At 49.7% G+C, this 12,917-nt stretch overlaps 1 protein-coding gene across 1 annotated transcript; it reads left to right on the top strand.

Annotated features, from left to right (window-relative positions):
* The first annotated feature begins 602 nt into the window (after positions 1-602).
* LOC133049559 (G-protein coupled receptor 183-like) lies at positions 603-7,633 on the top strand. The gene is made up of 3 exons (XM_061133652.1): positions 603-679; positions 6,080-6,571; positions 6,926-7,633. The coding sequence occupies exons 2-3, from the start codon at positions 6,092-6,094 to the stop codon at positions 7,157-7,159; spliced, it is 714 nt and encodes a 237-aa protein (XP_060989635.1). The 5' UTR covers positions 603-679; positions 6,080-6,091; the 3' UTR covers positions 7,160-7,633.
* The last annotated feature ends 5,284 nt before the right edge of the window (positions 7,634-12,917 follow it).

The following is a 12,917-nucleotide window of genomic DNA, read 5'->3' as shown; positions in this document are numbered from 1 at the left end:
GAGGAAGGGAGTACCCTGGCTCCATCAGCTGTCCACCTCCTGCCAAGCGCAGCCCTCGGGAGCATGGCCAGTCAGGGCTGCAAACTGGCTTTCAGGCTCCATCGAAGAGCCCTAAAGCCTGGATCATACTCCCAGGAAATCCCGAGCCAGGCAAAGCTCCCCTCACTTGCTCAACCCCAGCCTGAGCTCATCAGGGTCTCCTTAAAGCCCTTCTTGCTGAGCTTCACTCCCTAGTCGTCGGGGTTGGGGGCGGGACGGGGGAGGATGCTGGCGGGGTTTTGAAGTTCCTGACCCTGGTGGCTTGAGAGTCACACCTGTGGCCTACATGCCTGCCTGTGGGGGGCACAGAAATGGAAGAGGGGGGGACCGGTTCCTGGAGCAACGCTCCCCCACTTCGTCCTTTTTGGGAGGTGGGAGTCTTTGTGGCTGAGCGAGCTCTGAGCTCCGCCTGTGGCAGGGAGATCACCTTGCCTGATACCCCGGGTGGTTTTTTTTCTTCTTTCCTTTCTTTCTTTTTTTTTTCCCTGCAGGGGTGGGTGAAAGAAAGAAGAGTGCAGTGAACTGATTCAATCCCTATAGCGGGGAGACTGCACGGGGTACATTTGATGCCCCAGGGCCCCTGCGGAGGCAGCTGACCCAGGCTCCACCCGGCTCCCTGGCATCACCCTTGGTGAGCGAGGTAAGCCCACCAGAGGTGAGTGTTTCTAGGCACCACAGGAAGGGCGTGTCTCGTTGGGACTTGGGGAAAGAGGCTCAGATCACTCTGCCTTTCACACACAACCCCCTTCTCTCTGCTTCTCTCAGCCATAGCTGGAGCATCCTTACTCATCCCGGACACCCGGGGGGACTGCTGCCGCTCCCGATCAGGCAGCAGACAGGTCAGGCCAGAAAGACCCAAGGTCAGGGTCAGCCTCACGTCCCTGAGCAAAACCGGCTGATAGAACCGGGTTAGACCTGGGGTGTAGCCCTCAGAACCCTCTGCAGGCCCTTTTGAGCATGTGTCCCTACGTGGCTGCACCAGCTGACCACCTGGCCCCGCGGTCACCACTGGGTGAGTCTCCAAGGCGCATAGTCTTGTGAGAGGTAGATGCATCTGTAACTTTGTATCAAGACAGAAAAGGCTGTAGGAGAGAGGACACGTCTCTTCTTCCCTTCCCTTTGGCCTCATCCCTAAACTGACGAGAGATGGATTAACAGGAGGAAAACGAACAGAAGCTGAATAACGTGTACACGTGGGGAGAGACCCAGGAAAACGAAGTCGCCGGAGTGAGCAAAACCATCACTTTTAGATACGTTCTCCAGCGAGAGACAACAGAAGATCTTGGGTGTCCGGGGTGGTGGGGGGAGCCAGACGTGAGAGCAGGGCCCGAGAAGGGCAGGAGACAAGGGCAAGTTCACTCTGCAGGTGACTCCTTGCCGTCTGCATTGACTGGAGTTTCCAGATATTGAGTCATTAACCTCTCTTCTTGGTAGGGCAAGGGAGATACCCCGACAAATAGAAATGTCTTCTTAAAAAATGTTTACTTATTTACTTATGGCTATGCTGGGTCTCTGTTGTGGTTGCGGGCTTTTAGTGGGGGTTACTCTCTAGTTGCGGCGTGGGGCACAGGCTCTTGGGCTCCGGGCTCTAGATCACAGGCTCGATAGGTGTGGCACATCGGGTTAGTTGCCCCGAGACATGTGCGATCTTCCCAGACTAGGGCTCGAACCCGCGTCCCCTGCACTGGCGAGCGGACTCTTCACTCCTGGACCACCAGGGAAGTCCTGAATGTGTTTCATTTAAGCGTAACTTCTACTTGGCTTTCAGCGCTTCTTCTGTGCCTGTGATTTCTTAAAAATAAGCAGGTTAAAGTGATCCTTCGGCCAGAGAGGTGTGTTTTGGGGGCAAATTCTGCTCCCCTGCGAGACCAAGAGCGGGTCGTTTTCTATGAGCAGGTGGGATGGGGCAGGGGCGATGGGCTGCTCTGCGTGTGCAGCGGGGAGAACTCGGGTTGGGGCGGGGATAACGGTGCAGAAAGAGGCCGAGGAGCACAACTTGGGCAGGTGTGGGCCAGAGCCCAAGGCACTGGGCAGTTAGTTGGTGCCCCTGGGGGGCAGGAAGGGACATTCCCACCGAGGTCTGCAGTTAGGAGGGGGTGGACCAGAGCAGAAGGAGGAAAGGTCAGCGGGTCCGAGGCATTAGGGCCCCTCTCTTGGGCAGGGAGGGGCTCCTCATGTGGGTCAGATCTCCCCAGACTCACAGCTGTGGCAGTACCCATCCCCCCACTTTGGGAGGTGGGTGTGGCAGCTCTGTGGGTGCACCTCCCCGCAGGTTTTTGGGGAGGAGGTGGTGCTTGGCAGGGCCCTGGGGTTATGCCATGTGCCCAGCACCCTGGGCTGTGGGCTGGTGTGTGGGGAAGAGGCCCAGGAAAGTCAGGAAGTGGGTCGCTTGCCCAGGGTGGGGTCTTTTAAAGTGCCGGTTCATCTCTGAGTCCAGTGAGGCCTGAAGAGAAAAGGAAAGGGTCACACAAGGATCCCACAGCCCTCCTGGTTGCAGCTCTGGGCTGAGTGCTAGTGATTCCAGCAGCAGAATCAACCTGTGGCTGGGACTCTCCTGAGCTAAACCGGCCCCTTGAGATGCCCTCCTTGCCCTACTGGGAGGGCACAGAGCCTCTCCTCCCAGCCCCCACCTCCGTGCGACCTGAGGGTCAGATTGTTCAGGCAAGGAAGGGATGAGGAGGAACAGCCTTCCCCCTGGATTTGGAGCTGGTGGGACCCCTGGGAGAGTGTACCCACCTACCTCCTTATCTCTGTCTAGCTCTCTGTTTACAGATCTATCTAGTCACCATCTCTATATCTCTGTTATCTATCATCTATCTACCATCTATTATCTACCTACCTATGTAACTGTGTATCTGTCTATCTAGTCATCATCACTGTATCACCTCCATCCATTCATCCATCATCCTGAGGTTCAAAGGACTTTTCAGAGCTCCTCTCTCTCCTGATGGACTTACTTTCCATTTGAAAGTCTTCTCCATCTGCAGAGACCAGACAGAGCTCTCTATGCCTAGGTTGCAAAGAGGCACAGTCTACAGCAGGCTCCCTAATCTGTTGTTGTTCAGTCGCTCAGTTGTGACCGACCCTTTGTGACCCCATGGACCATAGTCTGCCAGGCTCCTCTGTCCATGGGACTCTCCAGGCAAGAACACTGGAGTGGGTTGCCACTTCCTCCTCCAAGGGATCTGGCTGGCCCAGAGATCAAACTCAGGTCTCCTGCATTTGGCAAGGGGATTCTTTATCACTGAGCCACCAGGGAAGCCCCAGGCTCCATACTAGCCAGCGCCAAATTAGCAAAGGAGGAGACAGCTGCGTCGTGACTCAAATAAGATAAGATTTGGGGCTCATGGAGCTGGTGCCCTTCAGCCAGCCCATGACCGAGTTCAGCACCTCCGCCTGGGTCTCTGGTTCTGCGAGCTACTTTTACCGTGGCCCTTGGGCAAACCGCACACCCTCTGCTCACCTGTGGACCACGTGGACAGTCACCCCCGCTCACTGGCTGCACAGAGAGCGCTGCTCCCCTTGTCTCAGCGCGGAAATTAAACGTTAAAGGATGATCAGAATGCAGATGACAGAAATGGAGGTGTGAAGAGCAAAGGCAGGTGGGGGAAATGGACTGGAAAAAAAGGGGAAAACACACATTTTTGGACAGACATCCCAATAGAAAAAGGGACAAAATGCACAGGTACTTCATAAAGAAAAACTATAAATGGCCAATAAACCAGAGAGAAGGTGCTTGCTGTCAGTGGTTATTAGGCAAATGCCAGCTGAAACCACAAGAAAATACCCCTGCACACCCACCAGAATGGCTCCCCTGAAAAAGACTGACCGTGCCTGGTGCTGGCAGGGTTGAGGTACCATGGGAATCTCAAACACGGTCAGACCATGAAGAGTGGCTCTTTGCAAACTGTTTGCCAGGACCCACCGCAACCAACCATGCGAACCCGTGACTCATCATCCCCACTCCTAGCTCTGTACCAGAGCTGTGCTTAGTCGCTCGATCACGTCTGACTCTCAGCAACACCATGGACTGCAGCACACAAGGCCGCCCTGTCCATCACCATCCTGGAGCTTGCTCGAATTCATGTCCATTGAGTCGGTGATGCCATCCAACCATCTCATCCTCTGTCATCCCCTTCTCCTGCCTTCAATCTTTCCCAGCAGCAGGGTCTTTTTCAATGAGTCATTTCTTCACATCAGGTGGCCAAACTATTGGAGCTTCAGCTTTAGCGTCAGTCCTTCCAATGAATATTCAGGACTGATTTCCTTTAGGATTGATTGGTTGGATCTCCTTGCAGTTCAAGGGACTCTCAAGAGTTTTCTCCAATACCACAGATCAAAAGCATCAATTCTTCGGTGCTCAGCTTTCTTTATAGTCCAAATCTCACATGACTACTGGAAGAACCATAGCTTTGACTAGACGGATCTTTGTTGGCAAAGTTAATGTCTCTGCTTTTTAATATGCTGCCTAGGTTGGTCATAATTTTTCTTCCAAGGAGCAAGTGTGTTTTAATTTCATGGCTGCAGTCACCATCTGCAGTGATTTTGGAACCCAAGAAAATAGTCTGTCACCGTTTCCATTGTTTCCCCATCTATTTGCCTTGAAGTGACGGGACCAGATGCCATGATCTCAGTTTTCTGAATGTTGAGTTTTAAGCCAGCTTTTCCACTCTCCTCTTTCACTTTCATCAAGAGGCTCTTGAGTTCTTCTTCACTTTCTGCCATAAGGTTGGTGTCATCTGCATATCTCAGGTTATTGATATTTCTCCCTACAATCTTGATTCCAGCTTGTGCTTCATCCAGCCCAGCATTTCTCATGATGTACTCTGCATAGAAGTTAAATATGCAGGGTGACAATATACAGCCTTGATGTACTTCTTTCCCAATTTGGAAGCAGTCTGTTGTTCCATGTCCTGTTCTAACTGTTGCTTCCTGACCTGCCTACAGATTTCTCAGGAGGCAGGTAAGGTGGTTTGGTAGTCTGTAGTATACACAGCATATGATCTCATTAAAGCTCAGAGGCAGGCATGCTGAGTTGTGACTTTTTAAAACTTGTATTATTGGAGGACAATTGCTTTACAGTGTTGTGTTAGCTTCTGCTATACAACGAAGTGAATCATCTGTGTGTACACGTATGTCCCCTCCCTCCTGAGCCGCCCTCCTTGGTCCCCCATCCCACCCTTCCAGGTCTCAGTTATGGTAGAAAGTGAAGAAGAACTAAAGAGCCTCTTGATGAAAGTGAAAGAGTTTATGTTTTTAAACATTTATGATTTTATTTATTATGATTTTTTTTAATGTGGACCATTTTAAAAGTCTTTATTGAATCTGCTATAGTATATTGTATAATTGTATATAGTATATTGTATAGTATATTGTATATAGCAGATTGTATAATCTGCTATAGTATTGCTTCTGTTTTCTTATATTTTGCTTTTTTTTTGGCCCAAAGTCATGCACAATCTTAGCTCCCCAAGGAGGGAATTGAACCTGTGCCCTATGAATTAGAAGGAGAAGTATTAACCACTGGACCAACAAGGAAGCCCCTGAGTTGTGATTTTAGAAGTCAGGGTATTGATTAACCTCGAGTAGAGGTAGAGGTTGGGGTGGGCAAAGGCGAGCTTCTGGGGGTGCTGGGGAGGTGCTTTCCTAAACTGAGTACTGATCACACAGATGTGTTCATTTTGTGAATTTTTTAACTTAAAAAAAGAGAGATACTGTTCATGGGCATGAGGTTTCAGCAAATTGTGAAGTGTAGCTGTATTAGGGGTGAGGGCTTCCCCGGTGGCTCAGTGGTAAAGACTCCACCTGCAATGCAGGAGACATGGGTTTGATCCTTGAGTTGGGAGGATCCCCTGGAGGAGGAAATAGCAACCCACTCCAGTAGTCTTGCCTGGAAAATCCCACAGACAGAGGAGCCTGGTGGGTTACAGGCCACAGGGTCACAAGAGAGTCGGCCACGACTGAGCAGAACAACAGCAAGACATATTAGAGGTGCAACCCTGAGATACAACACTACATCTAATTTTCTTGTCTTCCCAAGGACCTGTCTGACATGGCTTCAAGCACGGCTGACCCAAGCAGTCTTGTCCAGCACACCAACTCCTGCCTTCCCCACCACCCGCCCCGGGTGGCCAGCGTGATGCTCTCTCTGTTCTACACAGCCCTGTTGATCTTCGCTGTCCTGGGAAACGTCCTGGCCCTTCGCCTGGCCTATCAGAAGGACGAGAAGATCAACTCGACCGGTGTCTTCCTGGTCCACCTGGCAGTGTCCGACCTCCTGTTTGCCCTGACCCTGCCCGGAAAGATCACCTACTTCCTGCTGGACTTCAGCTGGCCTTTCGGGGAGGGGCTCTGCAGGCTGACGGCCTTCATCTTCTTCGTGAACACCTACTCGGGCATCTACCTGATGACGTGCGTGAGTGTGGACCGCTACTTGGCAGTGGTCCGCGCCCATCAGTGTCCCCGGCTACGTGAGCCCGGGCGGGCCCGGCTCATCTGCACGGCTGTGTGGGTCCTGGCAACGCTGCAGACGGCACCCCTGCTCGGGTTCACCATGACCACGCGCGTGGCCGGCAGGCTCACCTGCATGGAGTACGATAGTGTCCAGCGGGTGTTCACACTGCCCGTCATGGTCCTGGTGACCTCCGCGCTGAGCTTCTGCGGCCCCGTGGCCGTCATCCTCTTCTGCTACGTGAAGATCACTGCCAAGCTGTGCCGGACGGCCCGGGACAACCCCCTGACTAGCCAGAGGGGCCACCACCGCAGGGCCTGCCTGCTCACGCTGGTGGTGCTGGTGGCCGTAGTCGTCTGTTTCATCCCCTACCACCTCCACGTCATCCAGTTCATGGTGACCAAGATGCTCCGCCAGCCCACCTGCCCCGAGCAGAGGGTTTTCAAACTGTGCCTGCAGCTCACCGTCTGCCTCATGAACTTGAACTGCAGCATCGACCCCATCGTTTACTTCTTTGCGTCCTCGCGTTACAGGAAATGGCTCCGCCACCTTCTGAAACTCAAAGCATCACCATCCTCTCCCTCCTCCCCACCGGGAAAAGCTTCCTCAGAAACACAAAGTATCAACCAGACGGGAGGCTCCTTGCCCTTGGAGGAGAATGAAGTCTAAGAGGTGATGAGCTTTCATACTGCACCTGGGGTTCGGGGGGAGGACCCCAAGCTTGTACAATTTGGGGATTGGGTTCTTTAAGAAAAAGAATACACAACCATAGATGTAAAGCTAGGTACAAGGTTGTGGAAGGTGAGTGAGGAGCTCTGAAGCGTGCATTCATTAGCTTTGCCGTAAACCTACTTCTGGGGCTTTCCTGGTGGCTCAGCTGGTAAAGAATCTGCCTGCAATGCGGCAGACCTGCATTCAATCCCTGGGTTGGGAAGATCCCCTGGAGAAGGGAAAGGCTACCCACTCCAGTATCCTTGCCTGGAGAAGTCCACGGACAGAGGAGCCTGGTGGGCTATAGTCCATGTAGTTGCAAAGAGTTGGACTTGACCGAAGCGACTTAGCACACAGCACGCACCTCTCATGTATTCTAATAAACACCGCTTCATCCTTGGCTTCTGAAGGGTGTGCAGTTTCTTTTGGGAAAAGAGTATTTTCACATCAAATGCAGTCATGACCAGAAGAATCATTGGCTGAGCACTAGAGTCACAGTTTGGACAAGGTTTCTGATTTGGGGAGGCAAATTGTTGTAAAGAGCAAAAAAATGCCCCTCCCCGCAAAAGCCAAAATCTCTAAACCTTTGGAAAAATGCCAAGGTTTTCCTGAGAAAGGGAAAAAACGAGAGGAAGACACCCTTCAAGTTATTGGCCTGGCGGCCTCTGGGGTGGGGGAATGGGGTGAGGGACTGGGTGATCACTTTTGTAGGAAAAGTCTGATCTGGAGAAGGGGGTAGACATTCCCGTATCACGTGTGTGAGCGGGAACAGTCTGGGGGAAGGAAGAAAGACAAGAACGTGGGCATGAGCATTCATTTTTCAGTTGCGAGTGTCAGAAAGTGCTTATGCACGCGAGTGTTGTTTGCATTCGGTCAAAACAAACCTTTCATGGCACTTTCTTGAGTTTAAAACACAACACAGATCATTTCCACTTGGGTGATTTTGGATTTTTTGTGAAATAAAACACATGTTTGCCTGCCAAAGATGTGGGAGGCACTGGGGTCAGCGTGAGATCTGTCTCAGCCATGCGGGTCCAGCCCAACCAGCTCACGACCTCTGTGCTCCCCCTCATGGACCCCCCAGCCCTCCCCCCATGGACCCCCCCGCCATGGACTCCCTAACCCTCCCCCATGGGGAGTCAATAATGAAGCATCATCAATCTGGTGACTTAAACCAACAAAAATGTATGCTTTTGTTCTGGATGTTAAAAGTTCAAAGTCAAGGGATCACTAGGGCTGGTTCCTTCTCAAGCTGCAAGGAAGACTGATCTAGGCCTCTCTTGGCTTCTGGCACTTTGCTGGCAGTTATTGGTGCTCTTTGGCTTGTAAAAACATCACCCCCATCTCTGTCTCCATCTTCACCTGGTTTTCTCCCCATGTGTCTCTGTCTTCACATGGCATTTTCTTCTTTTCCTAAGGACACCAGTTACCTTGGATTTGTTGTTGTTGTTGCTGAGTCGCTAAGTTGTGTCTGACTCTTTGTGACCCCATGGACTGTAGCACACCAGGCTTCCCTGTTCTTCACTTTCTCCTGGAGTTTGCTCAGACTCATGTCCATTGAATCAGTGATGCCATCCAACCATCTCATCCTCTGCCACCCCCTTCTCCTTTTGTCTTTAATCTTTCCCAGCATCAGGATCTTTTCCAATGAAATCAGCTCTTCACATCAAGTGGCCAAAGTATTGGAGCTTCAACATCAGCCCTTCCAATGAATATTCAAGGTTGATTTCCTTTAGGGTGGACTGGTTTGAGCTCCATGCAGTCCAATGGACTCTCAAGAGTCTTCTCCACCCTAATTAGCTCCTCTGAACTTGATTACACCTATTTCCAATTAAGGTCATATTCATAGGTATGGGGGTGGGGGTTAGGACTTGATCTTATTTGGGGATCCAGCTTTTAATACCCACCCATTTCTGAGCACCCCTTTTTCCAGACACTCTTCTCTGGAAGAGTCTCAGCCCATCCCTGACCCCTCCTGTAAGCCCCTGTGATACCACATCAGAGCCCCATGACCAAGGTGAGACTTGGAGGAGGGAGTAAGAGGGGTCTGGTTTAAATACTAGTTGGTCCAAAAAACAGGTCAACTGCCACAGCTTGTTTTTCAGCCCTACTCAAAATAACTGCATGTCAAAATGGAAGCATCAGAGTGACCCCCTCAGAGGGTCCCCTCACTCTGCGTGCGGGAGCTTGGTCCGGAGGAAGGTGTAGGGTCAGGGGGTTGGGGGTGGGCCCTGTAGGTGGGGGCTCTATAACGAGGTCCCCGGGTCCCCTTCCGGCGCATGAACTACCCGTGGAGGTGTCTGGAAGTTTCTGCCCTTGGGTAGAAGGTCTCCTGATGACTTCTAAGAATTTCAGTCACTTGATGTTTTTAAGGAGGAAGAATGGAGAGTTTCAGAAATGGAGTTGGTAGATGCCCAAATGTCCCTCCACTGTCAGCTTTGCCCAGAAGGCGTACTTTGCGCTCAGAATCCCTGCCCGTTGGCACCACCACACACCACAAGCTAACCACGGTCCAGCTTTCACTACAGCTTTCTCCGTCTCCTCACCACGTCACCGTGCACGGGGCCGACACAGAGGTGAAGTCCCTCTGGGGGTGTGTGGGCTTGTGGGCGGCCAGGCTCAGACGGGCCGGGTTCCCTGAAGGTCGGGTCGCACCTCAGGCCTCGGGAATCCTTCGTGACAGGGACATTGGAACTGGTGACACACTGTCACTCGTTTGTTCCAGCTCAGTGAGGGCGGGGGCCATCGAGGCAGCCAGATAAGAAATCGGGGGCAGAGGCCCCTAAACGTTCTTGCTGCCCCACTTTGGAAGACCTCTGTGGCAATTTCCCCTATCTTTATGAACTTCTTGCTGTTCTTTTTCAGTTTTAATATTTTAGATTTCCACCCCCTTTGTTTCCCCTTTATTTATTTATTTGGGTGTCCTGGGTCTTGGTCATGCGGGATCTTCAGTTGCAGCACACGGGCTCTCTAGTTGTGTCGTGAGAGCTTAGTTGTCCCATGGCCTGTGGGATGTTAGTTCCCCAACCAGGGACTGAACCTGAGTCCCTTGCATTGCAAGGAGGATTCTTAACCACTGGACCACCAGCAAAGTCCTGCTTACTCACTATTGATGCTGCAACAGACGTTCTCTTAGCAGACCTCACTTAGCCATCTCAGGAGCTCTGTGGGTCTGAGGGTCACGGACCGCACACCGCCTGCTTGTGGCCGGTGGCTTCTGCCCAACTCATGGTCTTCTGTGCCCACAAGTGGGGCTCTGGGCTCCCCAAGACACAGCTGTGTTTGTTCCCAAATCTTCTCATATCAGTTGTTATCAAAATTAAATCATTATTACATAAACCAATAAAGTATAAAGGCAAAAAGAAAGAGCTGTTCTAAGAACTAAGTTAAATGCTTTGGGAAATTTGGTGAAGGTGAATCGCTTACAAAACAAAAAATGCTGTCACAATAGGCATGAGTGTAACACTTATAGGTCATTTGGAAAAATGTAGAAATCCAAGATGACATGCAATCTGATTGCTTTGCTGAGCTCTGGGGCTAGCTTCAATTAAAAAAAAAAATCCAAACTGGAACTCATAAGCAATGCAATGTGGGTGTTGATTATGAAAGACACACATTTCTAATCAGTACAACTACAATTTTTAAAAAGGCCTTAGTGACAATAACATCATTGACATGTTTTAACTTAAAATATTTAATATATGGGCTTCTGTTTGTGTGTGTGTGTGTGTGTGTATATATATATATATTATAGGCATATATATGTGTGCTAAGGTGCTTCAGTCACGTCTGACTCTGTGACCCAATGGACTATAGCCCACCAGGTTCCTCTGTCCATGAAATTCTGTAGGCAAGAATACTGGAGTGGGTTGTCATGCCCTCCTCCACGGGATCTTCCCAGTGACCCAGGGATTGAACCTCTTACATCTCCTGCGATGGCAGGCGGGTTCTTTACCACTAGAGCCACCCAGTAAGCCTGATGAATCCACTGTAAGTTCAAAGTATAAGTTGAAATGCATTAATACACATAACTTACCAAACATCACAGTTTAGCCCAGCCTACCTTAAATGTGCTCAGAACACTTACACTAGCTTACATCTGGGCAGGATCATCTAACACAAAGCCTATTTTCTAAAGAAGTGTTGAGTATCTCATGTAATTTATTGAATTCTGAGCTGACAGTGCAAAACAAAATGGCTGTCTGGGTGCAGAATGGTTGTTGACCCTTGTGATATGGCTGATGGGGGTCTGCCTGCCTGCCATCCCCAGCATTACAAAAGAGGACCGGACTGAAAAGAACCTCAGGAACCCAGGAAAAGATCAAAATCCAAAATTCCGTACAGTTTCCACTGAATGGGTATCACTGTAACACCATCATCAAGTCAAAAAATTATAAGCCACACCATTGTTAAATCAGGGCCCATCTGTGTGTGTGTTCTGCAGTTTATCCAACTTTTTTTTTTCATTTTATTATTCATTTAATGGAGAAAGAAATGGTAACCCGCTCCAGTATTCTCGCCTGGAAAATTCCATGGACAGAGGAGCCTGGTGGGCTACAGTCCATGGGGTCACAAGGAGTCAGACATGACTGAACATGCATGCATGCATGCATTTATTTATTATTTAAGCTCTCGCACTAGATCTTTACAAGCTGGTGAACACTGATAAAATTATTTCTTTCACAGAACTATAACCAAATGTTCCTGGACAGTATACATATATGACTGAGCTAATGTCAATACATATCACCATTTTATAAGTTAGATAAAGAAACAAATTGTCAAGTATCCAAATATTAAGTTACACAACTCAAAGGCTTCAGTTCAGTTCAGTTCAGTCACTCAGTCATGTTCGACTCTTTGCGACCCCATGGACCGCAGCACGCCAGGCCTCCCTGTCCATCACCAACTTCCGGAGCTTGCTCAAACTCACATCCGTCGAGTCGGTGATGCCACTCAACCATCTCATCCTCTGTCGTCCCCTTCTCCTGCCTTCAATCTTTTCCAGCATCAGGGTCTTTTCCAATGAGTCAGTTCTGTGCATCAGGTGGCCAACGTATTAGAGTTTCAGCTTCAGCATCAGTCCTTCCAGTGAATATTCAGGACTAATTTCCTTTAGGATGGACTGGTTTGATCTCCTTGCTGTCCAAGGGACTCTCAAGAGTCTTCTCGAACACCACAGTTCAAAATCATCAATTCTTCAGCTTTCTTTAATAGTCCAACTCTCACATCCATACATGACTACTGGAAAAACCATAGCTTTGACTAGATGGACCTTTGTTGGCAAAGTAATGTCTCTGCTTTTTAATATGCTATCTAGGTTAGTCATGGATTTTCTTCCAAGGAGTAGGCGTCTTTTAATTTCATGGCTGCAGTCACAATCTGCAGTGATTTTGGAGCCCAAGAAAAAAAAGTCTCTCACTATTTCCATTGTTTCCCCATCTATTTGCCAAAAAGTGATGGGACTGGATGCCAAGATCTTAGTTTTCTGAATGCTGAATTTTAAGCCAGCTTTTCCACTCTCCTCTTTCACTTCCATCAAAAGGCTTTTTAGTTCTTCTTCACTTTCTGCCATAAGGGTGGTGTCATCTGTATATCTGAGGTTATCAATATTTCTCCTGGCAGTCTTGATTCCAGCTTGTGCTTCATCCAGTCCAGCGTTTCTCATGATGTACTCTGCATATAAGTTAAATAAGCAGGGTGACAATATACAGCC

This window comes from Dama dama, chromosome 30 (genome assembly GCF_033118175.1).
Source record: "Dama dama isolate Ldn47 chromosome 30, ASM3311817v1, whole genome shotgun sequence".
Lineage (NCBI taxonomy): Eukaryota > Metazoa > Chordata > Mammalia > Artiodactyla > Cervidae > Dama > Dama dama.
The sequence above is the reverse complement of the archived record's forward strand: the minus strand, read 5'-3'. Positions and strand labels throughout refer to the sequence as shown.